Source organism: Conger conger, chromosome 2, assembly GCF_963514075.1.
Source record: "Conger conger chromosome 2, fConCon1.1, whole genome shotgun sequence".
NCBI lineage: Eukaryota > Metazoa > Chordata > Actinopteri > Anguilliformes > Congridae > Conger > Conger conger.
The window spans coordinates 13,836,968-13,856,734 of record NC_083761.1 but is presented as its reverse complement, the minus strand read 5'-3'; the positions used below and the strand labels follow the sequence as shown (position 1 = coordinate 13,856,734).

At 40.2% G+C, this 19,767-nt stretch overlaps 1 protein-coding gene across 2 annotated transcripts; it reads left to right on the top strand.

The window, feature by feature from the left end:
* The first annotated feature begins 2,025 nt into the window (after positions 1–2,025).
* On the top strand, positions 2,026–19,540 carry ptenb (phosphatase and tensin homolog B). Of its 2 annotated transcripts, XM_061227300.1 has the most exons (10): positions 2,027–2,980; positions 11,952–12,036; positions 13,372–13,416; positions 14,220–14,263; positions 14,399–14,637; positions 15,294–15,435; positions 16,541–16,609; positions 16,959–17,125; positions 17,333–17,554; positions 18,536–19,540. In XM_061227300.1, exons 1-10 carry the CDS (start codon positions 2,902–2,904, stop codon positions 18,719–18,721), a joined length of 1,278 nt encoding a protein of 425 aa, XP_061083284.1. In that variant the 5' UTR covers positions 2,027–2,901; the 3' UTR covers positions 18,722–19,540. The 2 variants fall into 2 exon arrangements, with proteins under 2 accessions (XP_061083285.1, XP_061083284.1); XM_061227301.1 differs by lacking the exon at positions 16,541–16,609 and having other exon boundaries at positions 2,026–2,980.
* Positions 19,541–19,767: the final 227 nt, after the last annotated feature.

Here is a 19,767-nt window from a genome sequence, read left to right as displayed (position 1 = left end):
TTGCTTTAATGATCAAATGAGTAATGCTTGCTGAAGGCAAATTTTAATAAGTCAGAATTTCAAAAATCTTGCAAAATTTGTGAAATGTGACTGAATTTCATCAGAAAGAATAATGATGATTTCTTAAGGCAGGTCAGTTAAACATATACCTGTAAATGCATTTTCAAATGAAATCATAGAATTACTTATTCTGTGTAGACCTGACCTTTAATATATCCCCTTGTGACAGCTTCCTAGTTAGTAAGTAGGTATGTAACTTAAGCTGCTAGTATGGTATTCATAAGTTTGTCAGAACATGATTTCCTTCAGTTACGTTAACTTAAAACAAAGTTTTTCTCTTACCGGCCAGTAGGCTACACCTTATATCTACATTTAAATGACAAAACACTACAAGCAAGCTACAGTACATTTAGGAACATAGCACCATTCAGACAGTAGTATTACATTGCAAGTATTAGCATTAATATTGTCATGATGTTAACATTACATGTTTACAGTGAGCACCATAATTCATTGGACAGTGAAGTTTTTTGTTTATTTTGGTTCTGTACTCTAGCACTCTGAGTTTGAAAGGATACAATGACAAGTTTTAATTTTATGGTATTTTCATCCCTATTGGATGAACCATTTAGAAATGACTACACCTTTTGTACATGGACCCCCATTTCAAGGTACTACAAGTATTTGTTGAATTGGCTTCACATATGTGTTTCATTTTGGAGGTGCATTCACTTGTGTCATTAGTGAATGCAGAAGGGAATTGTTGATGTCTAGTCTTGATTCTAGACTGTATGTGGTGTGACAATATGACGAAGAGAGCAGTGTCGATGCAAATTAAGCTGGCCGTCATTAGGCTCAGAAATGAAAATCAATCAGGAACATTGCAAAAACCCTGGGCATGCCCAAGTCAACAGTTTGGTTCATTATTAACAAGAAAAAAGCAACGGGTGAACTCAATTATACCAAAAGACCCAGTAGACCGAGGAAGACCACTGCAGTGGATGACCAGGGAGACCACCACTGTTAATGGCCCAACAGATCAATAACACTCTTGTGGATGCAGGTGTGCATCCACCATACATACCATACATAGACGCCTACACCAGCAGGACTACAGAAGGTACACTACAAGATACAAACCACTGATAAGCCTAAAGAACAGAGAGATGAGATTACAGTTTGATGTCTATGCGTTCAAGCAGGCATTGGATGCATATGCAACCAAAAATTATTACTTTATTAAACATTATGTCAAAATGTCCAATATATTTTGATGCTCACTGTATATACATAATGCATTCTCCCCACTGCTGCTCAATTGTAATCAGTGACATCCAGTTGGACAACATCGAATGAGTTTCTCGTGCAAACAGAAAACCTTTATATTTAGTAGTATTCCACGGAAACCTGGCAGGTGGCGCTATGGAATAAGTATTTAATTCTACGCCGTTGACTAGAACATTCCACCCCCCAAAAAAATAAAAAATAAGATATGGATGTGAGGGGTTTTGCCTTCAAAGCTCGCAGTGCAGCTTCTGAGGTCTCTATCTAAATGTTACATATAGTTTTTTCAGAACACGATGTGATATTGCAATTGTGTTAAAACGAGTCCCCTCGCGTCTTACATGAATAGCCTGGCTTGTGCATACTCTAGCTGGCAACTTTTACTTTTCTGCTTGCGTAAGCATTTCACAAGTTTTCTGGCTTCTATTGTTAGACTAGTTAGCTAGCTAGCTGGTTGACTAGCTGGCTTTCTGATTTTTGTCTTTTTTCTTACCAAATAGCTAATATTCGCTAGCGATTATTTTGGCATCTCACAGTACAAGCTATATTGACTTCAATCATGCAATCTGAGTCTAACAATTATGGCAAAATATTTAACTTATGGATAGCCCAAATACGTAGCACCAAAGGCAAAACCTCTTATTAGCACGAAACGACACCTAAAATATTGGAAACTTCCCCAATTATTGAAACACGTGACCTTCCTTTGGCAGAGAAAAGAGTTCCCTGCGGTGTGTATGTGTCCTTCCGCTCTCAATGAAGGAGTAAAGCACACGCAAACAAAGCATTTTACGCGTCGCTATCTGAAATACGGTATATTTTCCACTACTTGACAGTTTTTGTCTTCCTGGTGTGTATTTCACGACAAATTATCTGGACTGCGGTGCATTCAGAAGATGCAATAGTAGAACTATTTGCATGGCGGCATGATATGCAATATATGCCCAGTCTTTTTTCGCTGTCGGAAGCCATGATGGAAGTTTGAGAGTTTAGCTGGAGAGAAACGAGAAAAGGAAAAGGATTTCTCAGGAAAATCCCTGAAAATTCATTTTAACATATTTTTAAATATACATATATTATCGAATTTATTTTTAAAGGTGGAGGCTGTCAATTTTATTCTACATTGGTTGGCATTTGGACGACGAGGATTGTTCGGTTGAAGGGCTTTGGATTTTAAAAATATAGCTAGCGATGTAGCTAGCTAGCTACGTGTGTGTGCGCTGAGAGTGTCTGTCACAATATTCTGGGTTAGAATTGCTGGAGAGGTTTTCTCTCCGCTTTTTCAACTCAACCACGGCGGCTGTGGCAGATTCAGAGACTTGGGCCGTTTCTAAAACATTAAAGTTTGGAAGCTGGAGAATTCAGTACCTTTTCACTTGGGGCATTTCTAGACAGATTACTGGATCGTGGAAGCCGGGCCTGTGGAGGAGCGGAGCAAGGCCCTCCTTTATGATCCAGTAGCAGAAGCCATTCTAATAGTCCACAACGACAACTAGTGACGGCAAGAGGACTGCGGATTCAAGAGAGCAAAAGGGAAATCGACCGACAAAGGCATTTCAAATCAAGGCAACAATACTTTCTTTTAATTTAAAAACCCTAAAGACTCCTGTCACCGCAATGGCTGCAATCATAAAGGAAATTGTCAGTCGAAACAAAAGGAGATACCAGGAAGATGGGTTTGACTTGGACTTGACCTGTATCCTCTTTATTGAAACATTTTATTTTATAGACTTTCTTTGATAAGGTAATTCGCCCTTTTGATTTAATGACGACTGAGTGGTGAAGACTGGTAACTATAGATGTACGTAATAGTCTATCTGTATCCGCCAGGAGATTGCTTGCTAGGTAGGGCTGGCTTTTCCCGTCTGGGCTGGCTAGCTAGCTAGCGAGCTCGATTTGACAGTTAGCTCAAGCAGGCTAACGAGTACGGTTGTCATGTTGCTAACTGAACGCTTCGGAAGCTAAACGCTTGCTAGGGAGACTAGGCTAGCAGCGTAGCACAAGATGAGGTGTGCGCTCTTGAATACCTTGACAGATAGTTATCTTTTTTGTAATGTAAGTTATAGTTTTTTGCAGAAATACATTTTAGTTTGCTGTTTCAATTTTTCTGAATGGTTTTCGATTGAAACGCTATAGGACTAACGTTATCCTTTAAAGCGCAATAGGGTCTTGGCCTAGATCAAGCAATGGATTAGATTAAATTCAAAATCAGTGCCACACAAAGAACCATTGCATCAGCAGCTTGCAGAAAATCAGGCAAGACTATTTCATGTTACGATCGGGAGCTTGCTAGTCAGCTACCTAGCTAGTTGAGTACATAACGCGCTGTCAGTTTCGCTAACAGTTACGTTACATATCTAGGCGCTACAATCAAACATTCCTTTAGCCTACTGTTTGAATACTTCGCTATATTCAGCTGCGTATTTGGCTAGCGAGCTTGGTCACCAATTTGGTCGTTTAGTTTGCCAAGTTCAATAATGCCAGGTAGCTAGCTAGATACAGACTCAGTTTAAAAACTCCAGTGGCTAGCTATATTGATATTAATTAAAAGTCCTGTAACATCAACCTTAATGTGAAAATATCTCTTTACAATATCTGGCAAGTATTGTTAACGTTATCACATGCATTATCTAGCTAGCTTGAGAGTAGCCGAGATGGATATTTGCTGCCAGTGTCAGCGGGTTACCAGGGTCCCCATAGTACGTCTCACTTTTAGTATTTAATTATTTCTGACTCTTGGTAGGCTATTTGCAAAAAAAGTTGCCTGTGGTCAGTTAATCTGTCTCATCGATTGTAGCTAGTGTTGTTTTTATGCACAAGCAAACTGCAAATACGTGCATGCACTTGATTTTCAGTGCGTTTTAGTGGTCCCCTTTACCACGTTGTGCGTGCGTAACCGTTGGGTAGTTCGGTTTTTGTGATGTAGGTTATATGTATGTGTCCATTAAAGTATTTAGGAATATTCTAGTCTGCGAGGAAAGGTGCTCGGATGTATGAAGCTTCGCGTTTTAAGACCTCTGCTTTGTAGCCATAAATACTTCACTACTACGTGGGGAATATATATGTTTGGTCAGGAGAATGCATTAACACCGCCAGAAGTACACATTTTGCAATGGCAATTCGAAGCATCGCCACTAAAGCACCATGCAGGATCTGTTGTATGAGGTCACTGTCATAATGTTCAACATTTGCATTGTCGTTACATTGACAATTTCTACTGATTTGTAAGTGGAACGTTAGTAGTATGCGAAATATTATGGGCTTTGGGGGCCTCGTTTGCTGTTGTGCACGCAGTTTATTTCTAGGGCGCCAGGTGGAAGATTTCCCTGACGGGAATTTGGGATAATATTTTTCCTCAGAAAAATTTTGCCCGCTACATAAACATGTTAAACTAAAGTACCTAATTTTTATGTTCAATGCTTTCATTTCATTTCCTACTGTTTGGTAGCGATAATGGCAAGGTCTACAGTATGCCTTCAAGACCCCAGTTTAACTGATTGCTGGGAATTGTGTATCTTAATTGACGGTTTTCGAAGGAAACTGAAATCATTGTGCTGGTAAACATTTTAGTAATTACATCTTGTAAGTGTTCAAAATACTTTATGTAAATGGGGAAAAAAACTTACTAGAGTAACATTGCCCGAGTTTACCCCGTTTTTAATGTTAATTTGGATCAGGCAGTTTTGTTGAAGGAACGCCATATTACACAAAGTATACTAGCAGATGACTTTTGTTATTTTAGTGCCACAAGCATACAACTGAATTTGGAAGTGTTGCTGAGAATATCCTGTTTGCGTGGATGGAGATGAAGCAAAAATGATGTGAATTAAGCCCCTCCATCAAAAGTTGACTAAACGATTAAGATGAATCTTTTAAAAATAGATCTCAATAGTTGAATTGCCCCCTTTATTGCTGGTGGCTTGGTCCTAAAACATCATGGCTTCTCCAGTTATGTAATGTTCTGAGTTCTAGGAATTGGCTTAAAATAGTGTAGTGGTCTTGCGTCAGCGGTGGCATTTCTCTGGCTAGTATTGGCAATGCGCTAACATGGTTTTAATAATTAGCCAGGCTGGAAATTATTATTATTATTATTATTATTATTATTATTATTATAAATCATTGCTGCAGTTCACCAATCTTGTCAGGACATCAGGTCAAATGATTCAATATTTCCATAAAAACGTTCAATTTAGCCGCGCATTTCATCTCAATTGATTCTTCTCAAATGTCATCTCCTGTTGGTGTTAGAATTGTTAGCCTATAAGCTCACTACAGATTCTGCTTGATATGTGTGTAGCTTATGTTGCATGGGTTAACAGAATATCAGTGGTTTTATATTTATTAATTGCCTGAATTATGAATGTGTCTATATATATTTATTACTATTACCTTGCAGGCAGGAGAACGGTGTTCCCCCCGCCATATACTGGACCGTAACAGCAATTCAGTTTTACCTTTGTGAAATGCCTTTAATGCTAGGTGCTGTTGTATGCTTCTGGTTGGTTCTTGGTTCACTCAAGTAGCTGTATTCATTGAATGATAGTTGTTTGTCCTCTGGGTCACATGAGAAGTAAGTTGGTTCTAAGCTGTGGCATTAAATGTGTCCTGGAACACAATTACTGTTAAAAAAAGTGACATTACTTCTCCAACAGCTTGTGAATTAGGCTAATGGTGTGCTTAATAGCCAGGAGGAAGTGTATACGATTGCTGAGCCGTCCTTATAAAACATGCTAACAGCTTCATGTCAAATCTAATGCTGAAATCTAAAAGGTACTGCTGTTCGCAAGTACACGGGCATTGCAGATGTACTCAAACATAAACCTCGGAATATTACATGTCCATAACATTACTGGTTTTACCATCTAATCGCTTGGATACTTGCATATACTATACATCTATTGTTATCTGAAGCATTGATTGTGGCGTCTTGATTTATATAATTCCGTGCCTTTGGTTTGAGAGTTTGTGTGGCGCTCCAGACGCCAGCAGTTTGCTAAGTTGTCAAAATGTCTCGTGTTCTCTTATGCTCACAATGACATCATAATGTCTTTGTTACTGAGCTGCAAAATTTACAAGTGAGAAACGAATGACTTGATGTAATATTACACACAGATTTTTGTGTTGCATGCATTTCCTTACAGAAGCTGTTGAGAAATTATTTGTTCAGCACCTTATTTGTTCAGCACCTGCATAACGTCATCTGTTGTGTTTCACAGTATTTTTAAAAAGCCAAAATGACTGGGTGAATGCAGATGTGCAAGAGGATGTGTGATGAGAAGATTTGTGTATGCCATGGAACTAGCGGGTCCAATGAATTACATCCCAGATGTAGTGTGAGCTTCTTTGAACATGGGTATGTTTTTTGTCCTAGTATTAAGATGACGGTTTGGACAGCTTCTGAGCTTTTTGTCAGTTCAGGATGTCAGACTGTCAAACATGGGTTTTACTGAACAGTTTGATTATAGGGACACCATTGGTTTCTGTGATACCAATGAAAAAAAAAAAAGTTTCACAGAGTTTCTAATCTCTTTCTTAGATTATTGTGATGGCATTAGAGTTTGCTGTCACTCAGTTTCTTTGCGGTGACCAGAATTGTACATCTGAAATTCATCTCCCTTGATAACCTCTGCTCTGGAATAGTAATCGTGTAAATATTTTTGAAGGTGATTGGTCTGTTCTGCCCAGTGTCATGTTTTCTCATAAACTTTCTGCATTTAATCAAAATCTTGTGTTCATAAAATGTATTGAAGGCATTTGCTTGAAACTCCGCAGTAATGCTGCTAAACCTTTTCATGTAGATGTCCATCATTTTTGTGATCTTTTTTCAGAAGTAACCCCAGAAGGTAGTTGCATGTAGTCTAAATATGGTTGACTAACGAACACTTTATTGAGTGAATAATTGGATGCCAGTGTTCAGGTGCAAATTGTTCCTCTTTAACTTCTGAGGGTAACTAGTTCAGCCCAGGCTCTTCACTTCTAGTACTTGCATGTAAAGTACTGCAGCAGTGCAGCTAGGCTTTCAGCACTGTGACTCATTTCTTTATTAAGTGTGGGCATCTTGACTGGTGGGTGTGAATGTAAGGAACAGAACACACGTTTTTCAGTTTGGTACATCACTGGACATCCAGACAAAGCTACCCAAATGTGTTTCAGTCCAGTGACATAAAGAATGCATATTCTTTCTTTGGCCTTTTTTTCCATTACTGGGGTGTTTATTAGTACAGTTCTTTGACATTTTACCTGGTCTTGAATTTCCATGTTTCCCCGGGCAAATATTTATTTTGTCAGCTATTAAACAAACTAGGCAATCTAGGTGGCATGCTACAAGAGCACTCAGTTTTCATTATATTATGGCATAAAATGCATTTGAAGTCTGCCATGACATTTGGCTGGACTGAAACCATAGGCTGTAGGCCATGTGTGTTTTAGTGGCATGCGTGATGTCATCGTCACTCCTGCTTATCATTAATGTTAGCCTTTCGGGTGTTACTGGGTAGCCTGTTGGAAGTCTCATTTGTCCTTTGATGAGGGCTGGGTTGGGTTTGTGTAAATACTGTTCACTTGAGGAGGGTACTTCACCTTAATTGCTCCGGTTGCGATGCATTTGTATAGGTGGCAATGTAGAATGTGTTCTATGTAGTAATAATGATAATAATAATAATAATAAACTGTATTTGTATAGCACCTTTCAGACATGGAATGCAGCTCAAAGTGCTTCACATTGTAGCATGTAAACTTGTTAGCATTGTAAGTAACTCTTGGTAAAGGGCTGTGCTGGTTTCTGTGTATAGGTAGATAATAATGAGATGTAGAACTCTTGAAAAGCTTCATACTCTGTTTTGCTGGCAATGACAAAATGCGTCACGGCACGAAATGTGATTTATCAGTGTTCCATAACTTTATTTTTCTTTTTTTTCTTTTTTTTTTTTAAAGCAAAGCCATAAATCTGTAAGAATTTGTATCTAGTGGTCTTTTTTTTTTTTTTTTTTTTGTAGAAGTTATATCTGATTTAGACGTTCTATTCAATTTGGCCATTTTTGCTATATTTAGCACTGCCCAGAAAGCAATATATTGAAGTTGCATCCTTAATCAACCTTTCTAGAAAGATTTAGTTTTTGTTTATACAGCACTTACTGCCCTTACCACCCTATACAACTACCCTAACGTCATACATCTTTACATACCTGTAACACCCCTTTTATCTAAAATGGAAGAGTGACTGCAGTTACCAGTACAGCCACTGGGTTTAATCTATTACATACATCCTTGAGCAACTTTAGGCCAGATATGAATTCTACATACAAAATGATCCAAATATACAAATTTCAGGCTTTTCCTTAGGAAGTTATATCACATTTGCAATGTGTTTTTCACCCAATCAAACTTTAAATGGAGAAAGCGGAAAGCGGAGAAACAAAATGGAGTATGACATTTTCAGGAATTTCATTATTGTCTACCAAAACTTTGGAAAAGAAGAACTGATGAGAAGTTGGCATGGAATGGCCTATATTTGAAAGGCTGTGTACCCCAGTCCTTACTACTACTACTACTACATGGGTAGCTACACGTGAAACACGAGGTGTGTTTGTGTGTGTATTCATATATAACATCAAAACTCATGCTCAGTTCCCGTGACTAGATTTGCTGAAAAACTGAAAATCGCTGTGATTTCTGTTCTTGGCAGAAAATCGCCTGCTTGAATTCTGGGACAGCCTAGCTGTGGACTTGCACGCCCAGCTTGCGGTGAGCCTCCTTGGGTAAATGGAGAGATGTGCGTTGATCTGTCAGGGTTTTAAGAGAGTGGCTTCATGTTTGGTAGTGGCGTTGTATGATGTACTTTGCTCTTGTGTTTCCTGCTAGATCAGGAATACTCTATTCCTTTGTGTCTTCCTGTACGGAAGGGGCCATCTACTCAATATTAGCAAGGTTCCTGTTCTCTGTGCTCCCAATGCAGTGTGAAGCAGGGATGCCTTTCATGGAATTGGATTTCCATTGGTCTTTAGCTGTTAAGGCAATACACTTGGGTAAAAATATTTATTTAAAAAAACATTGTTTTATACAGGCTAATACCTATGCATGGCATTTCTTACCCCTTTTCTCATTGTTTTATTAATTATTTTGTCTAACATGCATAAATTCATACCAAACAAAAAAAAAAGTAGGGGAAATATATGACTCGTAGGATAATTTTTGGAATGGCATCAATGGTCGGGTGATTTACCTTTGTATTGCATACTATAGCATAGTTGTGTAACTACAGGTTAATATGACAACCCATATATGATATGCCTGCATTTTCTTTCAATGTTGGTGCTGGTTTTGCATGATTTTGTTACAAAAACAGAATCGCAGTGTTGGTCCTTGGCTGCGTGATGTAATTAACCGCAGCGCAGACACACAAAATGCGAGACTCTTGTCTAGCTTCAGAATCTGGACAGTCTGACAGCGTTGTCTGAATGAAAGAATGCTTCGGTTGCACTTTCTGTTTGCGTTTTTAATCTTGTACGGTTCTGACATGTTTGTCTTTTAAATTGTGGGCACAAAACTTCTGGTGGTTATTGGCTTTTTTCAAAACCTCAGATTCATTTAATTTTTATCTTTGACAGTGGTGTAGGGTGTATTGGAGGATGAGCTGCCTTACTGAAATCCACTGATGCCATTTTCTTGCATGGCAGGTAGGGATGAGACTTTGTTCATCTCAGCCTGTAGAGAAAAAGCTTTTCATCCAGAAAATGATGATACTTGGGCCATAGAACTGTTGATTCTTTTAACTGATAAAGGATTTCCATGTTCTGTGGGTATGTGCTTTTGATGCTCATTTAAAGGACTGTGAGGGTAGCGTAATTTCAGTGATTAGGGACATGGTGAGGGAAGCACTGGTAAAGTACTCTTGTTCATATGTAACTCTGGGTATGGGCCTGGATGGTTGCAAGCTCTGCTGGTTTTTGATTTCACCTTAAAATCAGCACTCTGTTCAGACCCAAGTAACCTGGTGAAGTGAGTTGGCTGTGGACTGTTTAAAGTTTTGATTAATGCAGAGTAGCAATGAAGAGCTCCAAGCCCAGCGTGACCCCTGCTGCAGGTGCTGACCTCACTCCTGTAGCTAGTGTTCCATAAAGGTGTGCCACCCTCCTGTGCTTTATAACGCTTGGATCCTGGTGAAATGGTCTGTCCATGTACTACGGCCTTCCCTAACGTATTATGTTGGCATGAAGCAGTTACAGTAACTGACTGTGTTTATCAACCCAATGCAACATATTTTGTTAGAAACAGTTCTTAAATTCACTCCCTTGGATGTGCTAACTTTACAAGCCATGATGTGATTAGTTTGATGTATTTGTATTTTCTGTGTGAAAGAATGGCCCGTGAATGTTTTTGTTTGAAGAGTGCTTTGTCACCTTTCTGTCGCAGGATATTTATGGTTTACTCGTACCTTGATTGTTAAATTGTTGAACTTGACATAGATGTAGTGTCCGATGATTTCCGCACGTTTACACGGTTTGCTTAGACCTCCTTAGCACTGCAGAGCAGAACATTAAAAAAATATGTATTTCTGATTTATTTCACGAGATTTCTTTTTTTTTAATGTTACATACACTTCTAGAATTTTGAAACTAACTGGAATTAACCCGCCCTATTCTTGTGTGCAGTTAATAATTGACTAGCTTGCTAGCCAACTGCCTTGGATAGCTGGGCTAATGGCGTTTGGAGCAGGAAACACCAATTCAGCACTGGGGGTCGTCATTGTAGGTAGTTGCCAGGCTATCTGTTAGCAACACGCTAGTTTTATTAAGTTCATTAAGCAGTTGTGTGCAGCTAGGCATGTAGTATAACCTCCCTTTATAAAGGAAAACTGAATTGTTTCATGAAATAAATGTATTAAAGTTGGCTTCCCTTCGAAACCGTCCATGCTCTTGAGAGATTTGTTGTATGTGTTGTACTTTATGTTCTTAAAGCTCACATGATGTTCTTCTGAAAGTGTTACTGGCAGAGTTGCTCATTTCCAGCTCTAATTACTCATCTGAAGTTGTGCAACAGAGAAAGGAGTGTGTGCACGGGTGACTGGAGGCTGCCTCCGTGTTTTTGTTTATTCGCCCAGCTCCGGTGAGCAGCACGATGCTGTGGCTGAAAGCAGAACACACATTAGCCCGTTTTCATTATTCAGGCCTTTCCCATGCCCGAGTCAAGCTCCGTTTGACTGTCGTTGAGTGGAAATCGTATCCGTGGTCTGGAGTGCTTTATTCTGTTCTCATGTCTTGGATTTGCAGCGATTCACATTTTTCCACGGCACAGATTTTTCCATGGCACAGTTTTCGCCGGTCCCCATATTCATTCTGTACATGATGTGCTCACGAAACACAGGCTATCTTCACTTCCCCTTTCAACCACTGTCCATTCTGAATCTGCTGAGCAGGGAAACGGCCGTTATTCAGAGGGTTTGAACATGATTTTGGTTTGCATTTGTTATGTTGTGCATTTGGACTTGTATGTTTTAAGTGCCTGCATTATTCTGTAACCGTGCTCTTATTGTATTGGACAGTCACATGCATAGAAAAAGCATAGAAATGTATCTGAAGTCAGAACAGTTACGTATTTGACCCAGGTCTGTCTTGGTGAATGTATGCAAGAATCTCTCCACCCCAGGTTTCCTTGACTTGTGCATTCAGATATTTACCCCAACATTATTGCTATGGGGTTTCCTGCTGACAGACTTGAGGGTGTCTACAGAAACAACATAGATGACGTAGTACGGTAAGTGGTTCTCTTCTGAAATGTTTGTCTTCATTTCACTTTGAATGAGGGATTTGGGGATCTGGAAGATGGATAAATTGCTACAAACCGTGGACCTCAAGTTTGTTTCATTTTCAGAATCATCTGTTTAGTGTTCAGCCTTTTATCTTTAGTTCCTTTATCAACATATTAAAACTTTCATTTCCCATTGCTTAGTGCATTGTATGCTAATGGCTAAACCAATATGTGGTGACTTGACTTGGCTCTTTTGCAGCATTGCACAGCTAATTTTCTTCATTCTTGAACAGGATGTGTGCGCACAATAGGTCTGGCATGTGTTGCCTTTTTCTTTTTAGATTTATATTGTGGACACAAATCTTGAACAAAAAATACATCATTAAATTGGTCAATGGTTCACTCCTGCAGAGAGGAGGGGGTGTCTCTGGAACATTAATCTGATTTCTATGTGTTTGAAGAACACAACCGATTCTGCCCTTACAGTTGCTCCATGCTTAATGTGCTCCTCAGTTGAAACATTTTGGAGCATACTAATGCATCCCAATTAGTAGATGTGCTCCTAAATTATTTCTCCAGTTGGAGCGCATCAAATGTTCGAGCACCGTAGAGACACTGTCTTACCGGGACTATGTGCATGTTCACTTGAAACCGTTGAAATGGGTACCTAGAAACTCATTTTAAAAGTGAAAAATTTTTGTGCTCCAGTTACTTGTTCCTCTCGGTACATGTATTCTATTGTACCCCTTAATATAAGGCGTTTTTTTGGGGGTGGTTTAAATCAGCTCATTGCCTTCAAGAATAGGGTTTCAATCTCAATTTGTCTGGGGCCCCTATACAGAGACAACAAAGACCAGGGGTCAAAAGAGACAAAAGTGTGCGTTAACGTGTATAATTGTGTTCACATGTGGACTTGAATGATAAGTAACAGTTAAACGGTTAACATGGGATAGGATTGACCATATTGTGGGCGCTGTCACAGCCTATATTTTCTGATTATATCATGCGGTTTCATTCATTAGTTGGCTGCTGTACTATTATTTGAGTTTCTGTTGTCCATTGCTTTCTCCCACATTCTGAATGCCCCGTGTTTGAAAACCTTTTATACATGAGGCATAAACCTGGCTTCTCTTGAGTAAACTGACACACATCTTATAATGCTGCAAAAGTGTAAGAAGGTTGCATTTTGAGTACTGTTGCAGTTTTTACACGATGATGCAAAGTCCGTAGAAACACTTTCACATGCAGTGTATGAAGCACACACTTTTGGGGTTCTTTGACTCAGAGCCAAGCGGCTTTGAGCAATATCTGGAAATTGTACTTTCTTTTTTTTCCTTCTAGGTTTCTGGACTCGAAACATAAAAATCATTACAAGATATATAATCTGTAAGTACATTTATTGGCACACCGTTTCCCGTCTTGCATGTATGCTTAACTGTGATCAGTTTTCTAATTTCTTCACTCTCATGGACACTTTATCTTACTGGGCGCAATAGATTTATTTCCTCTTAAAATTGTGAAGGCTAGTCTGTGTGACGATGCAGGCCTACAGAGATCAGGCCATAAAGACAAGCCCTAAATTTGAGGCAGATGTCCTGCCTCTAACACGTATCTGAAATGATGCCAATCTGATGAGCGCTATAAAAAAAATCTAAGCTGGTGCGTCTTCATCTCTGCCCTGGTGATAGTATGTGGCTGACCTGAAAAAGGAGATGCGCTCTCTCTCGATAATTTCATGTTGCTTCGATACGTTTTTCTGCTAGTTTCATGCAGATCATGTTCTCATTAAAAAAAATACTTTAGTTGAAACTTTTTTTTTGGTTCTTGAGCTAGCAATTTAGGGAGACATTCAATCGATCAGAATTGTTATAATCAGAATTTGTGTAGGTGCTTTTAGTTTCCTTGATTTAAGGAAATTGCTAGTTACCAGCAATTCAAAGGGAAAAGGTGCAAGGTGTGCCATGCACAATGACCATAATCATCTTGATTCTTTTTGTAAATGCATGAATTAAAAAATGTGAATCTCTTGATATCCCTTTAATTCAGTAGGCATAATCGCAATTCAGTTGATGATAAATGTGAACTTGGGTCAGTCTGGCCACTGTCGGTATCAGTCTGCGATCAAGCTATCCTCTGCAGTGACGTAGAGGTCTGTCTTCGCTTCTAAATGTATCACACTTTGTTTCCAGATGCGCAGAACGACATTATGATGCTGCCAAATTTAACCTCAGAGGTGAGTCCTTATAACGGTCCCGATGAGAGTTTGGTCTTACATCCATATGGAAGGTCCTCGACTTGTTACGTTTCATTCCCCCAGTCGGACATCCGTATGGAAGGTCCTTGACTTGTTACGTTTTTCTCCCCCCAGTTGCACAGTACCCCTTTGAAGACCACAATCCCCCCCAGCTAGAACTGATAAAGCCTTTCTGTGAAGATCTTGACCAATGGCTCAGTGAGGATGACAATCATGTTGCAGCGATTCACTGTAAAGCTGGAAAGGGCCGTACGGGCGTCATGATTTGTGCTTACCTGCTACACCGAGGTAAATTCCTAAAAGCACAAGAAGCACTAGACTTTTACGGTGAAGTCAGGACCAGAGACAAGAAGGTGTGTAATCTTTTTCTTTTTTCTTTTCCTCCTTCCTTCCTCTCTCTTCCTTTTCTTTTCGTGAATATTTTCTGATAGAACTTGTGAACCGTGCCGCAAAAAACATTTTCCATTTTTAATCACTTGTTTGCAAGAGCAGGTTTCATTTTTCGCATGTGAAGTTTGTGGGTTTTCTTTTTAATTGTGTTCGTTGATGCATTTTAACAATTTGTTGCACTTGATCTCTTGAGTTTGCTGGGTGCTGGTGACAGGTCTTAAATTGTGTTTTTGCATGGGCCGAACACGATTAAGCATTTAATTACCATTAACTCTGTGTTGTTTTGAAAGCTACATTTGTATGTCTTCTGTGATTGTTCATTAAAGCTGTGAAATCAGGGCTGTGGCTTTTAGTACAGGTGTGGCCAGTTTGAGCATTCGGGGGTACAGGCATTTAAGCCGTCCATATAAATCTGTTTCTAAAATTTCTTCCATCGTAACAGCAAATGGTGTTCGGAATCACAGCTGTTTACTCTCTCTCTCTTCTCTTTAAAATTCCATATACTTTGGGAAATTGAGCCTTCCATCAGACTTCAAATTAAAGCTGGCTAATATTTTTATATTTCATGTTGGGTCTTGGGTTCTGCTCAAGCTGATCTTTTTTCCCCCGTTCTTCACAGGGAGTGACTATTCCCAGTCAGAGGCGCTATGTGTACTACTACAGCTACCTGCTAAAGAAGCAGCTGGAGTACAAGCCCGTGGCCCTGCTCTTTCACAAGATGGTGTTCGAGACGGTTCCCATGTTCAGTGGAGGAACGTGTAGTAAGTGTTTCGCTCGCTCGCATGCATGAAGTCTGGTGTTCTTCCTTGTGTCCTGCTGGGGTTCAGTTCAGTAGTTTTGTTTTTTTTTGTTTTTTTTGCTTTTAAGCAAGCCGATGCAGTTCTGTAGACGCAGCTGTGGGAAAAGACTCGGTCTCTTCTGCTCTCTAAAACCTCATGCAAAATATTGAATGCACCCCACCCCCTCTCCCTGCGTGGAGTTATTAATCTTCCTCTTTGTCTCTCCTCTGGCTATAAGTGTGTTGGGTCTTTGCTTTGGCTCTCTGGTGGTAGGATTGGCTCTCATCTTCTGAGAAGTCTTTTAGAGACCTTGTCGGCCTTTCAGGTTCTATCCTGCTCACTTTTTATTTTATTTGAGTACTCCTTCTCCAATGTGTGTGCTTGACCCCTGAGTTCTGTGGTGTTTCACGCCTCCCCGTCCCTCCAGAGGGCCTTATTCTGAATTAGGGGACACACTCTCACAGAAAGACACCAGTGTACGCTCAGTCGAATGTGTGCGTGTGTCTGAAAGCACATACACCCAGTGTATGGTGACTCATCTCCCCCGGCATGGCTTTCACTTCCCCTTCACCTGCTGGAGTAAAGTGTGGTAACCACCTGACCCGAGTTCACCCGAGGTCTTTTACCTGCACCGGCCCGTCAGTCCGTATCTTTTGGTGGAGAGGTTTTTTCCCGGACAGTCATGTGACTTGTAGCAGTCCAGTCTTTTTGTTAACCAGCGCAATCGCTGCGGAAACATAGATTTCTAGCATAGCGTTTCTTCAAACGGAGCACGTCTCATGGCCGTTTTTGTATTCGTTCATACTTTTATTTTATAATGCCCCCCCTCACTTGCTGCGCTGGTAGATCTAATTGAGTGAGCCGGTAGAGATGTCATGTGTATTGTCCTTTAACTGCTTGGTAGATTGATTACATAAAAGGCTAGAGCCCTGTATGCTGACCTAGTTTGGAATTAAGCCTCTCCTTAATTAAAGCTGTGTGTTTGTCGTATGCCTATATATTTGTATGGGATGCATATTTATAACCCCGTGGCGGGCCCCAGCACGGATGCAGGATGGTGTTTTAATCTGCTTCTTTTTTCTCTAAGGGGATTCTGCCGTAAAAAACAAGAGTGAGCAGATTCCACACGGGTTCAGAAAAGGGAATTGGCACTGGGGTAACATCAGCTTTTCATCACTGTTTTTTATTTTTCACATTTTCTCAGCGCAGAGTTGTTGCTGTTGAGTCCTGTGTGTAAATATGCCCTGTGTGCACCACACTGCGATGCCTAGATGAAGCGTGCACTTCTGATCACGTTTCGTGGTCTTTTAAATGCTTTCAGAATCAGGCCCTAAGCATGCCGCTCGTTACCCTGTCTTTTGTATATTAATATCTCTGGCAGTGGTATTCTGTCCTTTGCCTCCTCTGTTCTTTCTCTGAGTATTGCAGATGGAAAATGGTAGGCTTTTAAGAAGCTGCAAGTCCCCCGTCTTTTAAGAACTCCCGTTGTTGTTGGCGTTTTTCAGATCCGCAGTTTGTGGTGTATCAGTTGAAGGTTAAGATCCACACCTCTAACCCGGCGCATACCAGGCGTGATGAAAAGTACATGTTCTTTGAGTTCCCTCAACCCCTGCCTGTATGCGGTGACATCAAGGTGGAGTTCTTCCACAAGCAGAGCAAGATGATGAAGAAGGTACTACAGATTATATCTTCACTTTTCCCAGCCTTTCCAAATGTTGTGTACAAAAGGCACGGATTTCTTTCTTTCTTTCTTTGATCTCTGGCACACATTCTTAAACCTCTGTGCCCCTCTAGGGCATGTGAGAATCCTGCTACTCTTTGATGGATTCTACATGTTCAGTGTGGTGAGTTGTGAAAATGTTGCGTTTTGTTTGAACAGGACAAGATGTTTCACTTCTGGGTCAACACCTTCTTCATTCCTGGACCAGAGGAGAATTCGGAGAAAGTGGAAAACGGGAGTTTGGTGAAGGAACTGGACGGAATTCCTGGCTCGGAGCGTGGAGAAAACGATAAGGAATACCTTGTCCTGGCATTGACAAAGAACGACCTGGACAAAGCCAATAAAGACAAATCCAACAGATACTTTTCTCCAAACTTCAAGGTGGGTCTGTCACAGGGAAGCCTTTGAGTAATGCCACTGAGCTCGTATGAATGTTGCCCCGTGTCTATTATTGGACGCATCTTGGATTGAGTATTTATAAGCAGATGAACTGAATAACTGACCTTAATCAGATGTGCGGTTTTTTGAGGAGCGGAGATGATGAATGGAGCAGGAGTAAATCTTTTCTTGGAAGCTGTGATCCAGGGGCTTAGATGCAAGTGCTAAGTGCTATGGGGGGAAAGCCATCAGGATGAGGAGAGGCTCTTGTAGCTTAGCGGCGTCCGGGATGTCAGTATATTTTCCATGGTGTCAACCCTGGCACGATGGATCAAAATGCCTATATTCAGTAAGAAATTTGCGTAAATTGCAGCAATTTCTTCACTAAGTGCACATAAAAAAAAATAAAAAAAAGATCGCATGGAACATCTTAAAGTACTGAGTAACATGCAATGAGCAGCAAATATGGTTGACAAAACATAAATACTTGTCACTGTTAATATTTGTCACTGTACACCAATAATGACACTGAATAATTTCACCACAGACTAAGTAAAGCAAAGCTGCTGTGTGCGCATTGACCCAGGGATTGACGTTCACAGCTGGACTGCTGGGTTGCCCACGTTACTGCTTATTTCTGAATGCAAAACTTGTGGCAGCGAAACTGTCCACAAATGCTGACCAGATACTAATGAGACGATGAACCATCATTATGCATATCTAAAAAAAATCTCAATAAAATCCCTGATCAGAATTTAGAATATCTGTATGCAAATGTTCTTTGAAATTTGTTTTTCAAACTTGGTTGCAGGTTCTTGAAAGGTACTGGTGTGCGTTTCTGGTCTGAAGTCTGCAGTCGGTTACGTACAGTCAGTTATGGCTTGGGCCCTGCAAAGTGGTTGATTGGATCGATGTAAAGCGAATCCTCCCAGGGCTTTCATATCTGCACTGCTGCATACTAATGCGTGCCTTCCTCTGTCGCAGGTGAAGCTGTACTTTACAAAAACCGTGGAGGAGCCGTCAAACTCTGAGGCCAGCACGTCCACGTCGGTCACCCCGGACGTTAGTGACAATGAACCCGATCACTACCGGTACTCGGACACCACTGACTCTGACCCCGAAAATGAACCCTTTGATGAAGAGCAACACACACAAATAACAAAAGTCTGAAATATTTTTATGGGAAGTAAGAAAAAGAAAAAAAGAAAAAAAAGAACACCAGAGAAAAAAAGGAGAAAACTTGAATATGAACTGAAAGCAAGTACCTTTTTTCCAGACGGCAGTAGGACATTTGTGTCACGTAAAATGCCACCAATTTTAGGAACAATAATCCTGACCAGTTTTCTTTTGCCCCGTACATCCGCAAGGTATTGACACTGTTGCCCAGTGGAAAAAGGTTCAGTAGCTATTATGTATATACCTTTTTGTGTCAAAAAAGACAATGGAAAAGAGTAACACAATCAGGAGATGGGAGATCAGGTATGGGAGAAATTAGATTGAAATCTAAATTTGCTGCTCCATCTCCTGTTGAAACCAAGGCCAGTGCTTCAGTCACTTTCCCCCCCCACCCACCCCCAAGCTCTCCATCCTTTCCTCCCTCCCTCCCTCCCTCCCTCTCTACCTACTGTGATTGCTTCTTGTGCTGTTTGCAGGCTGTCTCTCACCAGTTGACATTTGTGCAGTGGAAACTGCATGTTAGGATTCTGCAGTCTATTATTACTATTATTATCAATAGGCTATATGACATCTAAGCAATGTCCATTCCTTATACCACTGTGTATTCTGTTAAAGGTATGCAGAAAATGGTATCCCCTGTATTTGTCAATGTTTTTTTTATGTTAAGATAATAAAATATAATACACAAAACAGCAGGGAACCGGTGTTGCAATAATGTTAACACTATACATTTAAAAAGGCAAACCAGTGTGCATGTTATTGGAATTAGTGTCCATGTTGTTTAATAAATGGTATACAATGTTTTTTCTAAAAGAGGTTTCTAATGTCATTTAAACTCCAGTTGTATTTAGCCAGGAGATAATTCACAGATAGCATTCATCATTTCCGTGGTTTCTGCAGGTATAATTTTATTCTTAGGCAATTTCAAATGGGATTGCATCATGTTAAACGCAAATGTTCCCCCTAAGTTTATGTTAAACAGCCCCGATTAAGTGTTTGAGGATTTTTCAAATGGGGATAACTGTCCAAAAAAGCAAGCT

What these genes read in the sequence shown, in the direction of transcription:
- ptenb (XM_061227300.1), top strand. Translation starts at nt 2,902, where the DNA reads ATGGCTGCAATCATAAAGGAAATTGTCAGTCGAAACAAAAGGAGATAC. An exon ending in TGCCAAATTTAACCTCAGAG is followed by an intron (nt 14,264 to 14,398) that starts GTGAGTCCTTAT and finishes TTCTCCCCCCAG; the next exon opens with TTGCACAGTACCCCTTTGAA. An exon ending in ACTTTTCTCCAAACTTCAAG is followed by an intron (nt 17,555 to 18,535) that starts GTGGGTCTGTCA and finishes CCTCTGTCGCAG; the next exon opens with GTGAAGCTGTACTTTACAAA.